The 20768-nt window shown below is 40.0% G+C and overlaps 1 protein-coding gene across 2 annotated transcripts in view; it reads left to right on the top strand.

Annotated features, from left to right (window-relative positions):
- ca10 (carbonic anhydrase 10) overlaps positions 1–15195 on the top strand; it is a 382733-nt gene extending 367538 nt beyond the window's left edge. For both annotated transcript variants that reach the window (XM_062970982.1, XM_062970981.1), the window contains 3 exons: positions 6777–6931; positions 11705–11879; positions 14426–15195. In XM_062970982.1, the coding sequence (XP_062827052.1) occupies positions 6777–6931; positions 11705–11879; positions 14426–14448 (353 nt within the window). In that variant the 3' untranslated portion in view covers positions 14449–15195. The remainder of the gene's footprint in view (positions 1–6776; positions 6932–11704; positions 11880–14425) is intronic.
- The last annotated feature ends 5573 nt before the right edge of the window (positions 15196–20768 follow it).

The raw sequence follows: 20768 nt of genomic DNA, 5'->3' as shown, positions 1-20768 counted from the left end.
AGTTTTCCCTTTGCAAACATCCTCTGCTGCTAACTGCAATGTTCCCATAGCCTTCCACCTAGCGAATTACCTCAGGCCACTACCTTTCTCATATTGTCATGAAATCCATCCAGCTATTACTTCTTTGAACAGCCATCAAGGAGACTGAACACACCACTCACTCCCCTTCTCTTTTTCTTTCTATCTTACTGAGGTCTATAAACAAAAACTTTGACAACAGGTTTCAGTCCTTGGAGAGTTTGACTTTGATTTGTTGACAAGTTTTGCTGTACCTTATTGGATATGTTTCCTTGTGTACAAGGCAGACAAATGAAAGAAATGGCGGGGTCATGTTAGTTCTCATAAAGTGACCCCTAAAATAGTTGAAAAAAGTGAAGCTTGTTCCAATGATTCCACTATTAACAGCCCAGGGAGAAGAAATGTTAGGGGGCATTGGTTGCAGGAATCACACAACTCCCTTGCTGCACATCATTCTCCACTGGCTGCCAGTATATGTATTTCCAGACAGAATTCAAAGTGCTGGTGATGATTTACAAAGTACTACCCAGCTAGGGTATCTGATAAACTGCATCTCCCCATACTAGCCAGCCTAGACACAGGAGAAGAAACTGTAGAAATCCTTCATCCATTCCCAACACTTCCACATGTACAGTTGGTGGCTACAGAAGATGGCTGTTTCAATGGCTGTTCCTAGGCTCTGAACACCCTTCCTGGGGAGGTTGAAATGACTCTTCCCCTGATGTCCTTTCATCCTCAAGCAAATACTATTTTATTCCAGCAAGCTAAACTTTTATAACGTAACATTTTTAAGGAAATGCCTTTTCAAGGAATGCTGTATTAAACTATACTGTTTTTAACTGCCTATTCTAAATTAGAAGTGTATGCTTTAAGTGGATTTAATATTGTTAATACCGTGGACACTCAACTATAAGTCAATCTCATGGATAAATCAGGACAGATTGGGAGAGAGCAAATTACGGAATTTGCTGTGACCTGTCAATAAGTCAAGGGTAAAACTTAGCAGCACACAATAAACAAATATTTTTCATTCTTTTAAAAAAAATGATATAGGAGGGAATATGCTTAGGAAATGCATGCTCTGTTTGTAAGAAGGTTACAATTGCAGTGGGCATAATTTGCATTGCTGTCTTTAAAATGTCTGCATCTATACACATATAAAGAGGGAAAGGTATATAAATAAGGAAAAAGAATAAGACTACCATTTGAATAGAGGGATGGGGAGAAGATCAGGGAAAGCAACCTTATAGAGACCCAGCATGAAGACAATATCAAGAAGCAGAGGTGAGAAGCCCTCCTTGGCATAAGCAGAGTTAGTGATTTCCATGTGCAAGCTCTTTTTTTGAACAGGTTTCAGGTTGGGATAGGACACGCCATGAGGCAGGCATTCTTCATTATCCCCTACTTCTGGGGAACAGAGTTATTGACTTCCATGGGCGCAAGTCCCTTTTTGGACAGTGCTTTGTAGTCCCCCATTTCTAGGGAACCTCTTGCTCACAACAGTCTCAAGCTTTAAGAGGGGCGGGGGTGGCATTCATGATCCTCCATTTCCAGGGGGTAATGCAAGCCTCACAAGACCTGCCCACAAAAAGGGATGATCGCCTCAAATGGTTTTTCAGGGATTTCTGGGGAGCCTGTGCTGGGGGGTGTTGAAGAAGGGGGTTGTTAAAAGACTACCCAACAAACTCCTAGCAGAAGAGAGGCTCTTGGGCCTTTTTGGCATCCTTGGCTTCCTCCATCCTTCTCCCCTGAGTAGTATTGACCCATGGATAAGTCAACTCAGGTTCTCAAGGTTATTTTTACTAAATTTTCTTGACCAGTAGTTGAGTATATGCAGTAGTTTGATCCTGCTTTAATATTCAGTTTTTGCATGTTTTAAAGAACATCATATTTATTTTAATTCATACACTGCTTTGAGTTTTAAATGAAGTCCAGTTAAGGAAATAATGGAGAAGGTTTTGGAGAGAAAATAGTAACTACGTAGTGAAACAAAGGCATCATGCAGTGTTTCCTATATGTTAGTGTTCGATCTAAGGTGACACCAAGGTATTTAGGATGGAAACAGTGTTCGAGCTCTTGGCCTTCCCAAGTAACTTTCAGTTTCCTGTTGGCTTCACGGTTATGTAGGTGGAAAGCACACACTTGTGTCTTGGCAGGGTTGGGCTTCAGGTGGTTCTCTTTGTAGTAGCTGGAGAAGTCTTTCAAGGCATTAGTGAGTTGCTTTTCAACTGTTTCAAAATCTTTCACTTGTGTTGTAAGGCCAAGGTCATCAGCATATATAAAGCTCTTTGTGAGTGTTGGTTGTGGCTGATCGTTCGTGAAGATGTTAAATAAGGTCGGTGCAAGAACGCTGCCTTGGGGTAAACCATTCTTTTGCCTCCTCCATCTGCTTTTATGGCCCTGAAACTCCACATAGAAGCTGCGGTTTTCTAGGGGGGTCTGGACAGTTTTTGTAAAGTCAAAGTCCCGGGTGATATGGTAGACTTTATGCAGCATTTTTCTATGTTGCATCGTGTCATAGGCTGCCGTAAGGTCCACAAAAACTGTTCCCATAATGCAGCCTTTCTCATAGCCTTCCTTGATATGCTCAGTCAGATGAAGAATTTGACCTGTATAGTTTTTCCCTGATCTGAAACCTGCTTGTTGTGCAATGAGCTTGGGTTCGATAACAGGTCCTAGTCGATTTAATAGCATCCTTTCATAGACTTTATATAGATGACATAAGAGGGAGATTGGTCGATAGTTCCTGGCATTGGAGGCATCTTTACCAGGTTTTAAAATGGCAATGGTCTTAGTTTTCCTCCATGCTCTGGGGTAATGTGTTTTATTTGGAAAAACAGCTATTTTTCAAGAGTAAGAAAAAGACATGGCTTTTTGCACTTGCACCAGGGCAAAAATCTCATGTAGGTTGACAGCTTTTTGGACAGAGTATCTCAACATGTCAAGGATAATAAAATATCGAGATGTTCTTTTTTTCTCATACTGAATGTATTTTTGACAATGTTTGTTTTGAAGTTACTTTTGACTTTCTAGTACAAGAGAACCGCTTGTTGCCAAAACAATTGATTTATCATTACAAGGACTCTTGCTCCTTCCCCTGTTCCCTTGCTGCTTTAGAAATGGCTGGCACACAGCCTGGTGTAATTCCCACTGCAGAAAGAGGAGAAAGGATTGCTAAAATGAGGGAATTATGCAAACTCACTTTGAAGTCCCCTAACCTGCACATAGTTGCCACATTCATGTATCATTCTAATCCATAACTGAGCACAATGTGGATGAGCTGCTACAACCCCTTGCCCTGTGCATTCCCTTTTCCATTACTTCCTCTCATATATTTGAAATGTAATGAATTTCTGACTGCTCTCCCTATGTAGCGAAGTGCACATCATTTCCAGCCTGGCATCCGTATGGCTGCTCCTTTCCCTAAATTATTCTTAAGGACTGACTTGCCATTTGAACATTGTAAGAGGCATGTCAGTGGGTTTTTTTTTTTAAGCTGGGTTACAAGCATTGGAATATACTTCACCGACCTTATCAATGAGGGATATGTCCTATGTCACCACCTGTGAATTCCTATATACATGGATAATTGCAATCTCTGGGTTTTGACTAGACTTGGTCCAGAAAGTATTTTGACACAAAAAAATACATTTTTCACAAAAGTCCTAAAATATAGAAAATATTAAAAACCCCTCATATTTTATCTCATTTCCTATGAAGGAACTATGTGTTCCCATCCCTCTTGATCAGGCTTATTTCTAGGACTTCAGAAAAGACACACCTCTTTCTATTGGATCTTTCCTAATTTGACTAGCTAGCTTCTGCTTTTATTTGTCTTTACTGTTCTAAATCAATTTAACTGCTTTACACGGCTTCCTTTATTTTGTAATCTGCCTTGAAATGATTTCACTTTGAAAGAGGTTCTAAAATAATTTTAAATAAAATGAAAGAGCCAACAATACTTTAAACCTGGGGAGAACATAGCGTCAGATACTCTATAACAAGTAAATACCTTAAGTCTTAAATAAAACCTACCTGGTAGATTTGTTATGAAGGAGAGTTCCATAACGCATTAAGAGATTTTCTATAAAACTACAGACAGTCAAACAGATGCCAGACTGCTAAGATAACTTTGGAGGGTTCCGTCTCCTTCTAATTATAGGCTGTGACCGCATGGCATCTTCACCTCCAGGTCTTCTGCAAAGGGATGACTCATTAATTAGCAAGGATGTGATTTCTTATTTTTACAACAACAAAAAAGACTAGGAAGACCAGACATTTGGTTGAAAGACATTTTCCCATTGGCTGGAGCATTCTGAGCAAGCTCTCGGTGCTTTCCGCACTCCCACTGTGCACATTAAAGGGCATTAGGCTTCACTGAGCAGCTTTATTATCATACATTAACCTTAACAAGGTAGAACAATCTTTTTCTGCAGTGCAAGGGTAATTAAGTCTAAACACTCTTGGCCTTTCCAGGATATGTTCAGCAAAAATAACAATGGTTAATCAAGCCCCTTCTCTTTCCCTTCTCTCCAAAAGGATACTGAGTCTATTCAAAGCATGATGCTACATGCAATTAATACATGGCTGCAAGTTTACTATAATTTTTGAATTTGTATTCTGGCTTCAGTGATGGGTTATCTTCTGTGCATGCTCATGCTGTAAATACTAAACGGGTGTAAATGCTTGTTTATGGCTTTGGTTGATGGAGAGAACCTGTGTCCCTTTAAACAGAGTTGGGCTCCCATTTATTAATGTTGGGCTCCACCTAGCATCACCCAGCCAGCATGGCCTTTTACAAGAGATGGGACCTGTAGTCCAACAACATTCGGGGCCACCAGTTTGACTGTTCCTGCTTTGCATTTTATGGTTGAGATCAGAGTTGGAATTCCTTCTCAGCCATGAAAACCCACTGGGTGATCCTGGGCAATCAGCCTGTCATAGGTTCACTTTAACTGAGAAATTCAACCCGGGGAGAGCACAGATGAGCTCCCTCTAACAGCTCCAGCTCAATGCAGGGACATGAAAGAAGCCTCCCACAAGGATGGTCAAAACATCAAAACAACCGGGCGTCCCCTGGGCAACATCCTTGCAGACGACCAATTCTCTCACACCAGAAGTGACTTGCAATTTCTCAAGTCGCTCCTGCCACACACAAAAAACTGGGAAATTATATGAAGGCATACCACAATAAACAAATGCTGGCTAGGATATTGCCAACTCACTTCTTGTCTCTGCAAATAACTACCTCACACTCTTCAACCGTTTGCTGTGTTGGAATGATAGCATTGGCTCATTGTGATGAGATAATGCAGATACAGTGGTTTGTGTGCAGAAAAATGCTACGTGGCAGACCTACCATTGGGGCACAGCAGCTGCCAGAGTCTGTTTCAGCTCAAGTTGGCACAGACAGAGCCAACTTGAGCTGAAGTCTATCCTGCCTGCCCTTCATCAAGGTTAGCATCACCAAGCACTTCCTGCAGTCTCCCATCAGTTGCCGGCCCCATACTCTGCAGTGATATGTGGCTGCAGCAGTTCCATTATAGCCTTAGCAAGTGGCACTGGTACATTTCTACTCTCAACAGAATAGCCAGTCAGTAACAAACAGCTACCATTTTTTAGTTCTATGATGCAACACAACAGCATGCAAGTATAGCATCTCTTCAGTCATTGTTCTGCTTAGGAGCACTACATTCTGTGAAATTTAAAATCCTCTTCACGCAATCAACTTCATCCATAGGCAGCACATTAGTACTGACAATATTCAGAGTGGAAGGACAGCTGCTAAAACAGTCTTCCTGTGTAGACCATTAAATTTTCTTTGGGTTGACTGAATATATAAGCCATGCTTTATGTTCTGTTGTTCTCTTAGTGGTTTGTGGGCAAACACATAAACATACTTACCCTGACATTAACTGGCATATATACTATTTTCAGTCCTGAAACCAGTTGTTAGCCTCAACTAGAACAGATATTTTGAATCAATGCAAACTTGATAAGCCAATGCCTATGAGTTTAATTGACTAAAAGGGCCTGCTTTAATTGGATCTAACAATTGCATATTTCCATTGATTTTAATGTTATTTACATAAATACTAAAATATATGGCATACTGTTGTTGCCTTCTCTCAGGGTCCTTCCACACAGCCCTATAACCGAGAATATCAAGGCAGAAAATCCCACAATATCTGCTTTGAACTGGGATATCTGAGTCCACACTGCCATATATTCCAGTTCAAAGCAGATAATGGGGGATTTTATTCAGCTGTATCGAAGGGGCCTTAGTTGTATGGGTCAGGAGGCAAATTTCTATGTCATGAGCACAGGATGATCTCTGGATTTGTAAAAGTTGCGAGGTTAAATTACATGTTCATCATGTTCTTTGATTCAAGTCCCATTTAATGCTGATTAGCCCTTAAACCAGCATATCTAAGCTTGAGCCTACATCCAGTTGTTAGCCCCTAACTAGAGTGGACCAATGAATCAGCAAAACTTGTCTGAGCATTGATTCATCAAATTCTCTTTGATTCAGTGGGGCTACTTTTGTAGATCAACAATTAGAGTTAGACTTTGGCATGCTTCGTGCGCAAGGATGCCCCTTAAATAATTCCATGTCACCTGGGAATGATGGAAATGAGTCCAACACAAATGGAAGACACTAAGAAGTTTGGTTTACGCTGTCACTGTCAATGACAATAACATCGTGTGACCCTGAATGCAATGTTCTGCTATTAATTTTACTCCTATTTATTCCCTAGATGATGCATACTTACTGCAGGGACTTAATATCGAGGAACTCTACCCCGAAACCGCTAGTTTCATTACATACGACGGGTCCATGACAATTCCACCCTGCTATGAAACAGCAAGTTGGATACTAATGAACAAACCTGTCTACATAACAAGGATGCAGGTAAAATGAAAGTCACTTTGGGATATGTGCCCTGTTAGAAGAATACATTTCATTCTCATCTTTGTAGTATCATATATGAATCCAGAATAAACTATAAAGACAGCGCTGGCCAGTTACTTCAGGTATGTGAACTTCAGACATCCTTCAGTAACATAGCTTGTATATGCAGTTTCTCAAGTCGCTCCTGAGACACACAAAAAATAGCTTGTATATTTGACATCCAGAGCAGATCATTTTTTTTCAAACACTTCCCAAAAGAAGTGTTTGGGAAGGAGCTTTTGCGAATTCTGTCCTTATGGCATTTTATTTGCAACATAACAAAAACTCATTTTTCTCCTCCCCAGTCTCTGAACCTATCTCTTCCCACTGACTGGAAGAGAGAGGAGAGGAATGCACAATTTAAATCCTGGACAAGTTGTTTCTTTCATCAAAAATTCGCCTTGCCTGCGAACAGTGTACCTCTTTCACCCCTTGTTATTGCCTGCATTACTCTTTTACCATCCTTGAGTGCCAAGTGCCTTCCTTTCCTTTCTATCTCCTGCCCATAAAAACCTTTCCTACCTTCCCATTCTCTCTCCTATTTGTTTCTTTGTTTGTTTCATCCCAAACTTATATGGTCATTTTTTTTTATTCTTCTCCGTGTTCTTCTGAGTGCAGAAGAACATGTGTGACCTTTAAGGAAAGGTCACATTTTGGAACTAGAAGTCCCGATGTAGAACCCTGCTGTGGAGCTATGCTAAAGCCCTTGTACAAGCATTTGGACATTTTCAGATATTATATTACTGCTGCACCTATGTAGCCAAAAGAGACCATTGTCTGCAAGTACATGGCCTCCCCTATCATTTTTGAATTGGTAAATGAGGAAATTGATGGTAGCATAATAGGCATGCTGAAGCCCTTGTAGCTTGGATCTAGTGTGAATATGCTAGCCCGTGTGCTATGCTAAATGTGTATAAGATCCTTGTCCCATACTTGCTGGGGGATTATGGGTATTCCTATATGCAAAGTTACTTTTCCAAACTGTTCACTACCTTCCCCCCCCCCCCCCAGGAACTTTAGATTCTGCCTTCATAGGCAGGCAGGTGGGGAAACACGTATCTGAGCCAGCCAGTCTTTGAAGTATGCAAGCCTTGTAACAATTTTTCAAGATTACTATGAGTAATCCAAACTGATGTTTTGCTAAATATGTGATTTTTTTCTTTGAAAACAGAACTGCATATTAGCCTGTGTATGTTCTACCTGGTGCCAATCTTGTAAGACAGCTCCATCGCATAGGATGTCACTGTCACTTCCTTCTAAAACTTCCAAAAGTGCCTCCAACCTTAAAGGGCTTATCAGGCTAACTGGACTTAATTCAATTTGATGTGCACTAAAGTGCTTGGAGTTCCTTTTTAAGAATATTAAATGATGGTCATGCAAAAAAGATTAATTCATTGTGTTTCCGAGGGTGTAGTGATTCTTCCCTTCAGTGAATTTTCACCCTAGTCCCTAATTTCAAACATTGCAGTAACTTAATATTTCAGGTGAACATTTAAAAGTATAGTTTAGATATCCAAAGAAATTGAGCAGACAGGGTGATCAATTGTATTCAACATAGCTAATAGATGAATTCTAGTGAATTATTTGCAATTTCTCTCTTTCCCTCCAATACTGGAAATATGGAGGAAAATGTTGAGGGGAGGGCACAGTTCTCATTTGGTCATGTAAGCCTCCCCGCTCCATAAGCTATATCCTTGATTTTAACCTTTCTGCAATATTTATTAATCTTGGTAGATAGAACGGTTCTATATGAAGTGCAAATGTAGCCTATTATTCCCCTAGAGTTGCATACATTAGTGGATGGCTTTTATTTTTAAATGTTAAATAAGGGAGCATCTACTGTCCCATTTCACAACCTAGTTTGTGGGTGGTGATTTGATGGAGAAGCTGACAAAGTTTAAAGATTAAGCAAAACACTCAGTCACTGGGAGACAAGTGGGATATGAATCAGAGATGAATAAGTGCTTAAGAGGGAGTGTTTCCCACTTCTTCATTGTATCTTCACTTAGAATGCTGCTTTTTATTATACTTTCTGGCCATTTTCCCGTATCAGGAGCTGGGGAAGATGTTAGTCAATCCTCTGCTCCAACACTTAGCAATACAAATGATACTTTGGATGGTTTTTTAATTAAGCTGAAATATTTGCCCCCATCACAAGTGGCATTTATGAAAGTTAAATATATGAACAATGTAAGACAGGTCTGCCACCATGTGCAGTTTCTTTAAGCACTGCTACACCCCAGTGAAACTACTGCTTACTACAAACAACCCCTGAAAATTATAACATTTTGTTGTTGCCAATCTCCTACAAACTTTGGAAGAAGGTTCTGTTGTCCAGACCAATGCAGGAAAACAGTATCTCACAAGAAGATGATCTCAGTCATATCTCAGTTCACCCAAATGGAAGAATCTGTATGGACAGTAGTAAACATTAGCAGGGGTGGGTTCCAATTGAACTGAATCATCTTTTATTTTTAATATTTACTTTAAAGGACATATTCAAGATGCTAAACCCTACACCTACTGTAGTTTCAGTGTTTTGGATAACTAACTACCTTTAAAGGCCAAACTGAGGGGGACATCTATACAGTCAAATTCATGCAGTTTGACTTCATTTTCACTGCCATGGCTCAATGCTATAGAATCCTGAGATTTGTGAGGCACCAACATTCTTTGGTAGAGATATCTAAAGACCTTGTAAAACTGCAACTCCCAGAATTCCTTACCATTGAGCCAAGGCAGTTAAAGTTAAAAACTGCAATTATTCTACAGATGCATCTGAGATCCAGGGCTGATTAATCACCCTGCTGACATGAAAACCAGAGCAGCTGAGGAGACAGTAGTGGCATTTAAACCACTAAATCATGAATGGTAGAGATATGCATTAACTATGGAAGGTAACAATATTCAAAGAAGCTTTTTAACACTGTGTTTCCTAAGCGTATACGCTTCGGTGGGAAAAAAAATCCGTATGTAATGTTTGTGCAGAAATACTGGTCATTTCCAGCTACACCATTTTTTGTAGCACTCTCTGTGCAGAAAATAAAGACTGGCGTCCTATTAAATAAATTACAATATGTAACAGTAGTTGGACTTTGGAGGCATACTTCAGTACTTTAAGCCACTGGTCAACTGCAGGAGTGTACACAGGGATCTTCTGCCTTTTTGTCTGTGTGTGTGTATGTATGTGTGTGTGTCAGGAGCGACTTGAGAAACTACAAGTCGCTTCTAGTGTGAGAAAATTGGCCATCTGCAAGGACGTTGCACAGGGGATGCCTGGATGTTTAATGTTTTATCATCCTTGTGGGAGGCTTCTCTCATGTCCCTACATGGAGCTGGAGCTGATAGAGGGAGCTCATCCATGGTCTCCCCGGGTTGGATTCGAACCGGCAACCTTCAGGTCAGCAACCCAGCCTTCAAGTCATCAGTCCTGCCGGCACAATGGTTTAACCCACCACGCCACCGGGGCTCTTATCTTCTGGCTGATCGTGCACATTCAAAAAGTAGGCAGCAGATACCCATTTGGGGTGTAGGGTGTCCCTTTTCCCCAAGAATACAGCCACAGAGAGAATTATTCCTGGGTGCACCCTGTACAACCAATTGGTAGACAAGAGGTTGAAGCTATAACCAAAGCAGTCCGCCTTCAGCAGCTGCTGTGTACCCGATAGGATGTGGGAAAGAAGGAACAGCCTCATACCCCATAGATAATGACATAAGTACGATGGTGAAGATTTCCATTCTTGGCAACATGTTTAGTAGACAACAAGGCCTTGCATAACACAAAATGTGCTGGCTAATTAAGCAATGGCATCATGTGGACTGCCCATAAAAACTGAGTGAACAAAAAACAAAGGGCTAGTGTGGATCTGCTACCACCAACACATGTGTAATATATAGTCATAAAGCATCACCACGCTTGTTAGCTGACAAAATATTTATGATTTTATTTATTATTCATTTACTTTGTTTTTATCCTGCCTTTCTTCCAATGCAGGGACTCAAGGCTAACAACAAAGGTATCACAATACAAATTACAAACAGAACAAATTCATTAAAATATGAATATAAAAATTAAACGACAATTAAACCTTTTGTGTCATGAAACATAATTAAAATGCAATTGAAATGACATTTAAAAGCAACACAACCCCCCTCTAATCCTACTCCCCCCAGCAGCCTGTCCCTCACCATTCCCTAAATGCAAATATATATTTTCACCTGCCTGCAAAAGGCAAGCAGGGATAAAATTGTTGCTGCACCTATGAAGCTTTAAGAGCGTAACAACTTCTGCTGCAGCTCTTATGAGAATAAGTTAATATCTACAGTCAAATCTGGGAGGATTGGAAGATTAAACTAGAAGTATATTGGATTCACAACATCTTTGGCAGTTCTTATAAGATCAGGTTGACTTATACACTTTCCACTGATCAAGGCAATTCCCTGAAGATCCACACTCATATTTTCTAGAAGTAAAATTAGACCAAGTGAGCAACTACATTTCAAAAGGTGTGATTTACATAATATTTTAAGGAATGTAAAATTCAGCCTTTAGAATAGTACAAAGTGTTTCAATATTATTTTTATATGTGCAAAGTAAACATAACCCTGTAGCAGTAAAGGGTCACGGTATTGTTCATTAATTTCTGGCCCCAAGTTATAGTTGACTATTTTGTTCTTGTCCTAAATATCAACAGATGTAAATCATGCCATGTGGATCTATTTGTCTTTGTGCAGATGCATTCGTTAAGATTGCTAAGCCAGAATCAGCCTTCACAGATTTTTCTGAGTATGAGCGACAACTTCAGACCAGTCCAGCCTCTCAACAATCGATGTATTCGAACAAACATCAACTTTAGTTTACAAGGGAAAGATTGCCCAAACAATAGAGCACAGAAGCTACAGTATAGAGGTAAGTACCAGACTGTGTGCATATTGTGAAAGGATTGTTTTGACAATTTTGTAGAGCCATCGTCTTACAACCAGATATGTCAGTGGTTCTCAGCCTGTGGGTCCCCAGATGTTTTGGCCTTCAATTCCCAGAAATCCTAACAGCTGGTAAATTGGCTGGCATTTCTGGAAGTTGTAGGCCAAAATATTTGGGGCCCCACATGTTGAGGGCCACTGAGATATGTGAATATGAGCTAGGAGTTTCCATATCACTTGGGCAATAGATCCTAGCTGGGTTTTAACCTAAAACTGAAAGGAGCTGTCCAAAGTACTGATCGTTATCTTCCAGTATTAGGATAAGCACCTCAGATAACTCTTTAAATATTCAAAACAAAACACAGTTTTATTAAAATCAAAATAAACAGGTCTGATTTACCACACTACTGACATGGAAACTAACAGCTGCAATTATATACCAGATTATGCAACTATCAAGACTAGGACTGTCAACTCTGACAGATACCTTGTCTCTAGGATCTCAAACAGAGAGGGCCCTTTTTAATGTGAAAAATGTGCTTTTCAACTGAACTATGTTTCTTCTCCAAACATTCTAAACAGGCCTCTAAACATTTGGAAAAATATGATGGAAAAATATAATGTGACCTGAAGATTATACAAGATTATTATACTTAGATTGGGTTGAAGAAGTTCTTCAAACTCCTTCAAATCCAGTTGCTTATCCTAATTGGAGTAGACCCATTGAATCAATGGGATTTACATGAATGTTCACGTAGAATTCAGGGGTTGATTCAACGGGTCTGTGCTAGGTGGAAATAAGATTTAGGTTTAGGCCAGTGAGTTGAAAACATATGTACTTAAAAGCTATGGTAAACTATGTCTTCTGAAATTACCTCCATAAAATGTACCATGGGATAACTAAATAAATTCTCTCTTACAGTACTGGCATTTTGTAAGTGGAAGTCAAAGGCCATCTGCCAGTTATGTATAAAATATTTTTGTTGTGGTTGAATTTAAAATTAAAGGAGAAATTAAAGTAGCAGCACATGGACAGCAGAGAAAGTGAAGTTACTGCATCCTGTGTGTTTTAATTACAATCCTATTAGAGGAATTCCTCCTTCATGTTCCTAACTTCATGTAGTGATAACAGAGAAATAATCATTAGATTGCAGAAACTGGACATCTACACTCTGATGCTGCAAAGTTTGGCATTGAGTCATTTATCTGACAATGACAGCATCAGAGTTTCTAATAATCTAAGCAGGGAAAAGAAATTTGTTGCGGTGGTGTATCCCACAAAAATACCAATTTCACACCTCCCAGGACTGGTAACAGGAAAAGCACACCTTCCCCCACAGATCCACACATTTCTGCTTTACTTAATCAAGAAGATTGTGTGAAATATATACACTAGTAAAGTTGTGAAAAAATATGCATAATGTGCAGCAAAATAAAAGTCTCACAACCCAGTTTCAAAGTAAAATGGGACAAGACTGCTGGTGAGATTCTAAAAAGTGCAACAAAAAGTGAAGCTGATGGGGTTTTTTTATATCACTAAATAAACCCTGGAAAAGACAGCTTTATTTTTTTAAACTACACAACAAAGCAGTTAAGAGGAAGAGGGGGAAAAGGAACAGGAAAATACAAAGAAGATGATGTTAAGGACATAAGCACACATAGGCTTCCCTTACACACATGTTATGTTACTTTGGGACCACTGTGGGAGTTGGTATTTTCTTCTTCCCTCAGCAGTTCCTGCCCCACAAAGGTACTGAATATTCAGGTACAGGATAGGCTTGGGTACAGTATCTTTATGTATCTTTATGACTGTTATCCCAACTGGTTCAGCATAGCATAGGTCCACATGTAGACCTACACTAAGCAGAGACATAATACCACCACCCCTGACTGACTGCTTTGTGGGAGAAGACAGGATCACAAAAACATCTCCTTATAGCCACATGTGAACATCATTTCTTATTTTTCAGTGGATTTCCAAAATTCTTCCAGTTGTTTTTGATTTCACTTACTGGAATTCCTGAATCTTGGGGGAAGCAGTTGAGGTTTCTGGGATTTGATGTCCCAAACACCTGGAGGACTATTGTTAAAAATCATTGATTTATTGGACTATATTTCAATTTTCTCCCAAGATGATTTCCAAGGTAGCTAAATGATATCAGCACTGAGATCTCACAGTGTCCTCCAGAGATCTCGGTTTGCTGTAATCAGTTCATGTCTACCCATGGGGATGTAGCCAGATGCTCCTCCAGTCCTGCTTTTTCCTATAAATATAACTCATTCATGTACAGCCGCATGACTGTAGGAGCTTGGGGATCCATAAAAAGTCAGCAGACATCGAGCAGTTATTTCCAGTACAGAAACCAGCCTTGGAGCTTTATAGTATTCTTAATAGAGGATGAGGAGTAGAGGAGGGAGGGCCTATTTCTTAATATCTGGCCTAATCTCTGTGTTCTAGATGCCGTATAGAAAATGGTTAAAGAAAAGGTCTGAGTGCCACTGTGGAAACCTATGTGTTGTTGTTTCTTTCAGTAAATGAATGGCTCCTCAAGTGATTAAGAGAAAAGCAGGAAGAACTCATAACCTCAGTGGAATGCTACTACTGTGAAATTGACGTGATTCAGAATGCCCCAGCCTCATTCAGTTTTTGGTCTTTGTACTTCATAGATGGCAGACACGCAACTGTGCTCCTACACAAAAGGAGGTCAAGTTGGGAATTCAGCTCAATGAAAATTATTCATATGACCGGTCATAGCAAACAAACAAAACAAAAATGGACAATATCTCCTGTTAACCTGATTACAATTTTGATACTGTTTTCCTGAAACTACTATAGCTCACAAACAAAAGACTTTTCAGACTTTGTACATATCAGATTCCTCTGCTGTTCCCCTCCTCTCTTCCTTCCTGTCCCATCACCCTCCCCATTAAAAAATGGTGGTTCACTACCACATCCAAGTGGATTTGTGTTCTGTGTGCCAAGTAATCCTTGGGAAGCTCTCATTATATCACTCTCATTACTGGTTACTGGCAAAGCAGAACTAGAAGATTGTAAGGGAAACTTATTTCTGGGTCATGATCCTTCTGTTTATTTAATAATGGACAGAAATGAGATAAGTATTGTAAATAGATCACTGAAGAATAATAAAGGAAATTGAAATATTTTCCCCTCATCACATATCTGTAGTAGGAACTGCCAAGACTGAATTTAATCCATTTTTCTGTTTCTTGTTTTTCAAAGATCATACATTGTGTTTGGTTACTGTTAACAATTCAATAAATGTGTTCAACAAATTAATTTACCACACTCGTTTTGGTTTACTTTTTTTCTCCCCAAAGTGAAAAGGTTTTATAATTCTGTCAACATTAAACACACAGGGCCCTAAATTTATTTTGTTTCGCTTGGCTGAAAACAAGAATACATGTAAATAAAATAGCACAACTTTAATCCCAGTATATGTATAATCAAAATAAAGTTTATTATAAACTATAAAATGGCTTAAACCTCATGCAGACTATAATCAACCGAGCCAAAAGTTCTCAGAAAACTTTGGTCTTTTTCCTTCATCCCACACTCTTCATCTAGAAAATGAAGACCATATCAACCAATTTCTCCAAATGTTCTCACCAGTCTTCATCCATAATGCTAGGTCTGAATGGAGAATTTCAAGGGGCCATTTACACACATCATTTGGTCACAGAATGCCCCTGGATGAAAGACAGCAGCTAATATTCATTTATCCATATTCTGAATGAAACACATTCTAAACTATTGGATCTAAATCACTAGCAACGTTGGTTTCCTCCGTTGACTTGTTCAGGTTCTTTAACCCTCTTCCCCCCAGTGTGAATAGCAACAAAGAGTTTGGTAGAATTATCTACCTATGTATGGAAGCCTATGTTATTATTCCGATAGAATTGACGTGACCTCCTGTTGACATGTCCTCCTTCATACTTTACCTTAAGCTAGGCATTCCAGCTTGAAGATGAATTTACTTTTTGTAGGCTGAGTTGGGTCACAATGAGAAACTGGGATAGTGAAACAAGATTTCATAGACACTGACCAATACATTCTTGAGAGATACACAGCAGGACACCAAATCACAAACCGTTTGCATATCTGAGCAAGGAATCTCATCATTCCATCAAGGTTCTTGCATTGTTGGGAAATTATAACACCCTAAAAAGAAGAGTCTCATTGAGAAAAGGCATCTGGATATGATCCCATTCTGGACAGCCCTGTAATTGCAAATCTCCTTGTCGCTGTCTGAACTCATTGTTGAAGCCTACCAATTTATACATGTATGAAGTCTATGGTTTCTTCTGAGATCTGATCAAGTCAAAAGTAGTTGCCTTTAAACTGGATATTTTAAAAATATTTTAATGATCATTGACTGTGTTTGGTTACTGGCAAGAACCCAATAAATGTGTTTCATAATATTTGCTCGTGTGGAATTTTGAATGCCTTATTTAGGAAGCAGTCACTCTTTGTCCTCATAGTCAAACTTTTTTATTTCATCCCCCCCCCCACACACACACACACACACCTACCTTTCTCTCTTAAACACAGCCATCTTCCCCCATGATCTCCTAGATTGTAAGAGTCAGGGAGACCTGAGTGATCAAATTCCAGGGAAGCCAAATACAATCTGTATTACATGAAAATGAAGATAGCAATGATTTGTACAGAGAAGAAAATAAAACAACAGTGATTGGCATAAAAATTGTTGGGCATCAACTCAGTGGCAATCTGTCCCATGTTTAGTGAATAATGAAGGTTTATTTTTAAATAGAAAATGGCTGGTATTCTGCTTGGTACTCGTGTTTTTGTAAATGACCTTATGTATACATAAAAGTGAATGGATTAATTTTTCAGTATTCATATTCACTTAGGGAGTGTTGTGGCAGAAGTAGGGGCAACAGGAAGCAAGCTTAGGAAAAATAAACAGCCACCTGGCTGAGGCTGATAACAAAACGATGGAGGCCTAGCAGAGCTGTTGGAGCTAGAATCCTTACTCCTCTACTACTATTCCGTCTTCTCTTACTCCTGTCTTGGAGCTAAGGTATTTTTTTAAAAAAAAAACTGGTAAATCTAAGATACCATTGAATCTAAGGTGTGTTTTTGAAGACCCTTAAATGGGAAGAAGTGCACCATAGATTCAGTGAAATATGGTAATTTTTAAAGCGAAATAGCACGCTCAACATTTGAATAGCTTTTTCTGTCGAGCACAGATTTCTAGAACATCTGATGGGCAACCTAATTCAGTGTCACAAAGCTAAATGGGCTTTTGCACATGACTATCCACCTACTTCCACCCTGACCCTTGAGTTTTTGGAACATATTTAAGGGAAGAATTCACAACAAAGAACAGCCCTTGGCTTACATCAGACATGGTTCTGTTTGTTCTGACATCCATTTTGGCACCAGTGTCATCTACATCTCTGCCAATATGCAGGCAGTGCAACCTGTGCTTACTCCCACTGGTATCATAATTGGCTTTACAGACCAGCTGGAGACATATGTGGGTACATAGGACTTAGGTTGAAACACACTGTGAAATATCTCCAACCAACAAGTAAAGGAAATATTCCTTACACACTCTGAGTGATATGGCAATTCAACCTAAACATTTGAGCTGGTGTGCGAATTTACAAAACTGAAAAAAGTTGCAGCAAATATCTTAACTTAATCCCACTTTAGCAACTGGGCTATTGAAACCATTCAGGCATATTTTTTTATTATTATGTTCTTCACTGAGGACAACTCTTTTTTCATTACAGACAAGCCTGTGACAACAATTTATTTATGGATAACTGACTACAGGCACACACAGCTTATGAAGAATTGTTTGGCTTTGCATATAAGCGCTGGCAACTTGTCAAGTAGGCAAGGGGATCCTTTTTTCAGCCTAGGCTAACTTCCAGTTTGGGAAGGCTTTCCAGAGGCAACACAAGTGAGGAATCAATGAAGGGGAAGAAAGCTTAAGGTCACAAAGTTTTGGGCAAAAGCATAGTGGGAAGATGTAATTCTTATAAGTATAGTCATTCTCCTACCATTATTATTCACTGTTGAGTGAAGTCCAATAAGTTTTCAAAGCAGAGCTCAGGAACAGCTTTATACAAAGTATAAAAGGTAAAGGTAAAGGTTTCCCCTGACGTTAAGTCCAGTCATGTCTGGCTCTGGGGGTTGGTGCTCATATCCATTTCTAAGCCGAAGAGCCGGTGTTGTCCTTAGACACCTCCAAGATCATGTGGCCGGCATGACTGCATGGAGCGCTGTTACCTTCCCGCCAGAGAAGACCTATTGATCTACTCACATTGGCATGTTTTCGAACTGCTAGGTTGGCAGAAGATGGAGCTAACAGCAGCCGCTCACTCCGCTCCTGGGGTTTGAACCTGGGACCTTTCGGTCTGCAAGTTCAGCAGCTCAGTGCTTTAACACACTTTGCCACCGGGGCTCCTATGTATAGCATATCTCAAATCCTTATAATAGTTTTCTAGCCTTAATTATATTGTATTTCATCACATAATTGTTGCAGATTTTATGCCATTTTTTGCATGAAAGTGAGATGCAAATATTATGTGAAACTTTTTAAAAATAGGTGCTATTACTTAAAATTTAGAGAAAATAAAAAGAGGGAGCAATCCTTGAGTGGCTGCTTCAGCCAGCCAATTCCTGACTTTGGCTCCTCCCCTTGACCCACCTTCCTGTCTTTCTCTTCTTCTCCTCCCTCCCACTCACTACTGTGAAGCAAAGCACCAAAGAGTGTGACGATTATGTAAGATTGCATCTTATAATCAAAGAATTGGAAGAGACCACAAGAACCATACAATCCAACTCTATCCTGCCATGCAGGAGTCACTCCCAACAGATGGCCAGCAACCCAGCCTCTGTTTAAAAACCTCAAAGAGAAGAAGAATCCTTCACCCTCTGAGGCAGCATATTCTACTATTGAACTATTGAGTCTCAAACACATTTTTCTGTTCTTGGAGTTGTCCTTTTCCTCCATTTAGTGCCATCCTTACATTCTTACTTATGTTATGTGCCTTCACAAACTGTGTACGGTCCGTTACCGAGTGTCTGATGAGAGGTGGTTGGAGAAGACACTCTTTTATAAAAATGGATGGCTTGCACTCCACTTGGAAAGTCGCAAATCTAATGGTCTCCCTTACGCTTTACCCTTTCTTGGCATTTACACTCATTCAATAAAGAAGGATAGGTAATAAGGAAAGGGTGCTTTCCCACTTACAGATATCTAGCCCATGTGTGCGTTAAAAAGTTGATACTGAGCATTTGTTAAAAGAAGGCCACACTGGGCAGGGCAACCTTCTTGTAGTACGAATAATGTGCAAGTTGGATGTCATCACATTCCTTGTCTGATTTTAAGGTGCTCAACATGATATGTGCACACACACACATATACACACAAGGTGAAATAAGCTCATTGCTCCAACCCATGAACACCTGGCAAAAAAAAAAGTGTCAGAATAAAGTGAACTTTTTCCTGGATGTTCTAATACCCTCTTTGCAGGGCTTTTTGAAATTACCACCAGCACACTTGAGCCTAATTCTGTAAATCAGCTCTAGACTCAGCCTGAGTCATAATGTCAAACTATAGGAGATGACAAACTCAGCTTTAAGTAGTGGGATTCTGTTATATGATAAAAGACATCTGTTCGCTATACCATGAGTTTTTCTTGCTTCCCTATCTTGGAAATTAACATATTTTGTTTTGTGATTAGTCATTGGGAGGTAAACAAGGGCTTCCTTTTCAAGTCATCTGAACTCGATCAATAACATGCTGTCAGCTCAGTTTTATGCAGTCATTTCCCCAGCAACGTCCAGGATTCAGTTTGTACTTTGTGAAAATCATTACTCATCATTATATTTTCAATGTCCACAAATTATTTAGTTGCAAAATGGGACATTTTCTGCTTTGGCACCCTTTCCCTCCCCTCATCAGATGGCAGAAAGGGTGGCAACAAGCGTTGCCCCACCACCCTTTTTTTCATCACACGGGGATTTGGGGAAGAAAGTTCAGGTAGCTTCATTGGAGCTACCCAAAAACCACTTTCCTCTCCATGGTGGAGGACAAAACGCCTTTTGGCACTTCGCCTCCAATTTGGGAGGAAAGTGGGCAGGGCCTGTTGTGCGTCTTGTGATGGCGTGTGGCAGGCCTCATCCAAGCCATGAAATAAAGCAGCAAAACATGGCATTTTTCCCCCATGAAGAGGTCCTAAGGCAACCAACTGACTTTCTTGTCATTGTGATCACAAAAAACAGGATGACAGATATTTCTGTCATCCTTATTGGCACTAAGACTCATAAAATTCAGTTTAATTGTGTTATATAGCAGTGTAGATGGGACCTGGGCAACCACCACTGCATCAATCTTTACCAGGTATTGGAGACTCACCATGGAAAGACTTGGCACTTTGTGGATGTAAGACTGGCAACTAATACAACTTCATTCAAGCAGGGAGATGGCATGAGAGACTCTTACCAAGACTTTTCCACTTCTGTCTGTATTTTGCTATGTAAGTATTACTGGGTCCAGATGAGTTTGCCTATCATTACATTCAGAGAATTAGTGTGGTGTAGTAGTTCAGTTGCCAGTTCAGCCACAGAAACTCACTGGATGACCGTGGGAGCCTCCGGTGGCCTAGGGGATAAAAGCCTTGTGACTTGAAGGTTGGGTTGCTGACCTGATGGCTGCCAGGTTCGAATCCCACCCAGGGAGAGGGCGGATGAGCTCCCTCTATCAGCTCCAGCTCCATGCAGGGACATGAGAGAAGCCTCCCACAAGGATGGTAAAAACATCAAAACATCTGGGCGTCCCCTGGGCAACGTCCTTGCAGACAGCCAATTCTCTCA

Source organism: Anolis carolinensis, chromosome 2, assembly GCF_035594765.1.
Source record: "Anolis carolinensis isolate JA03-04 chromosome 2, rAnoCar3.1.pri, whole genome shotgun sequence".
Taxonomy (NCBI): Eukaryota; Metazoa; Chordata; class Lepidosauria; order Squamata; family Dactyloidae; genus Anolis; species Anolis carolinensis.
This window is presented reverse-complemented; position numbering and strand designations above follow the sequence as displayed.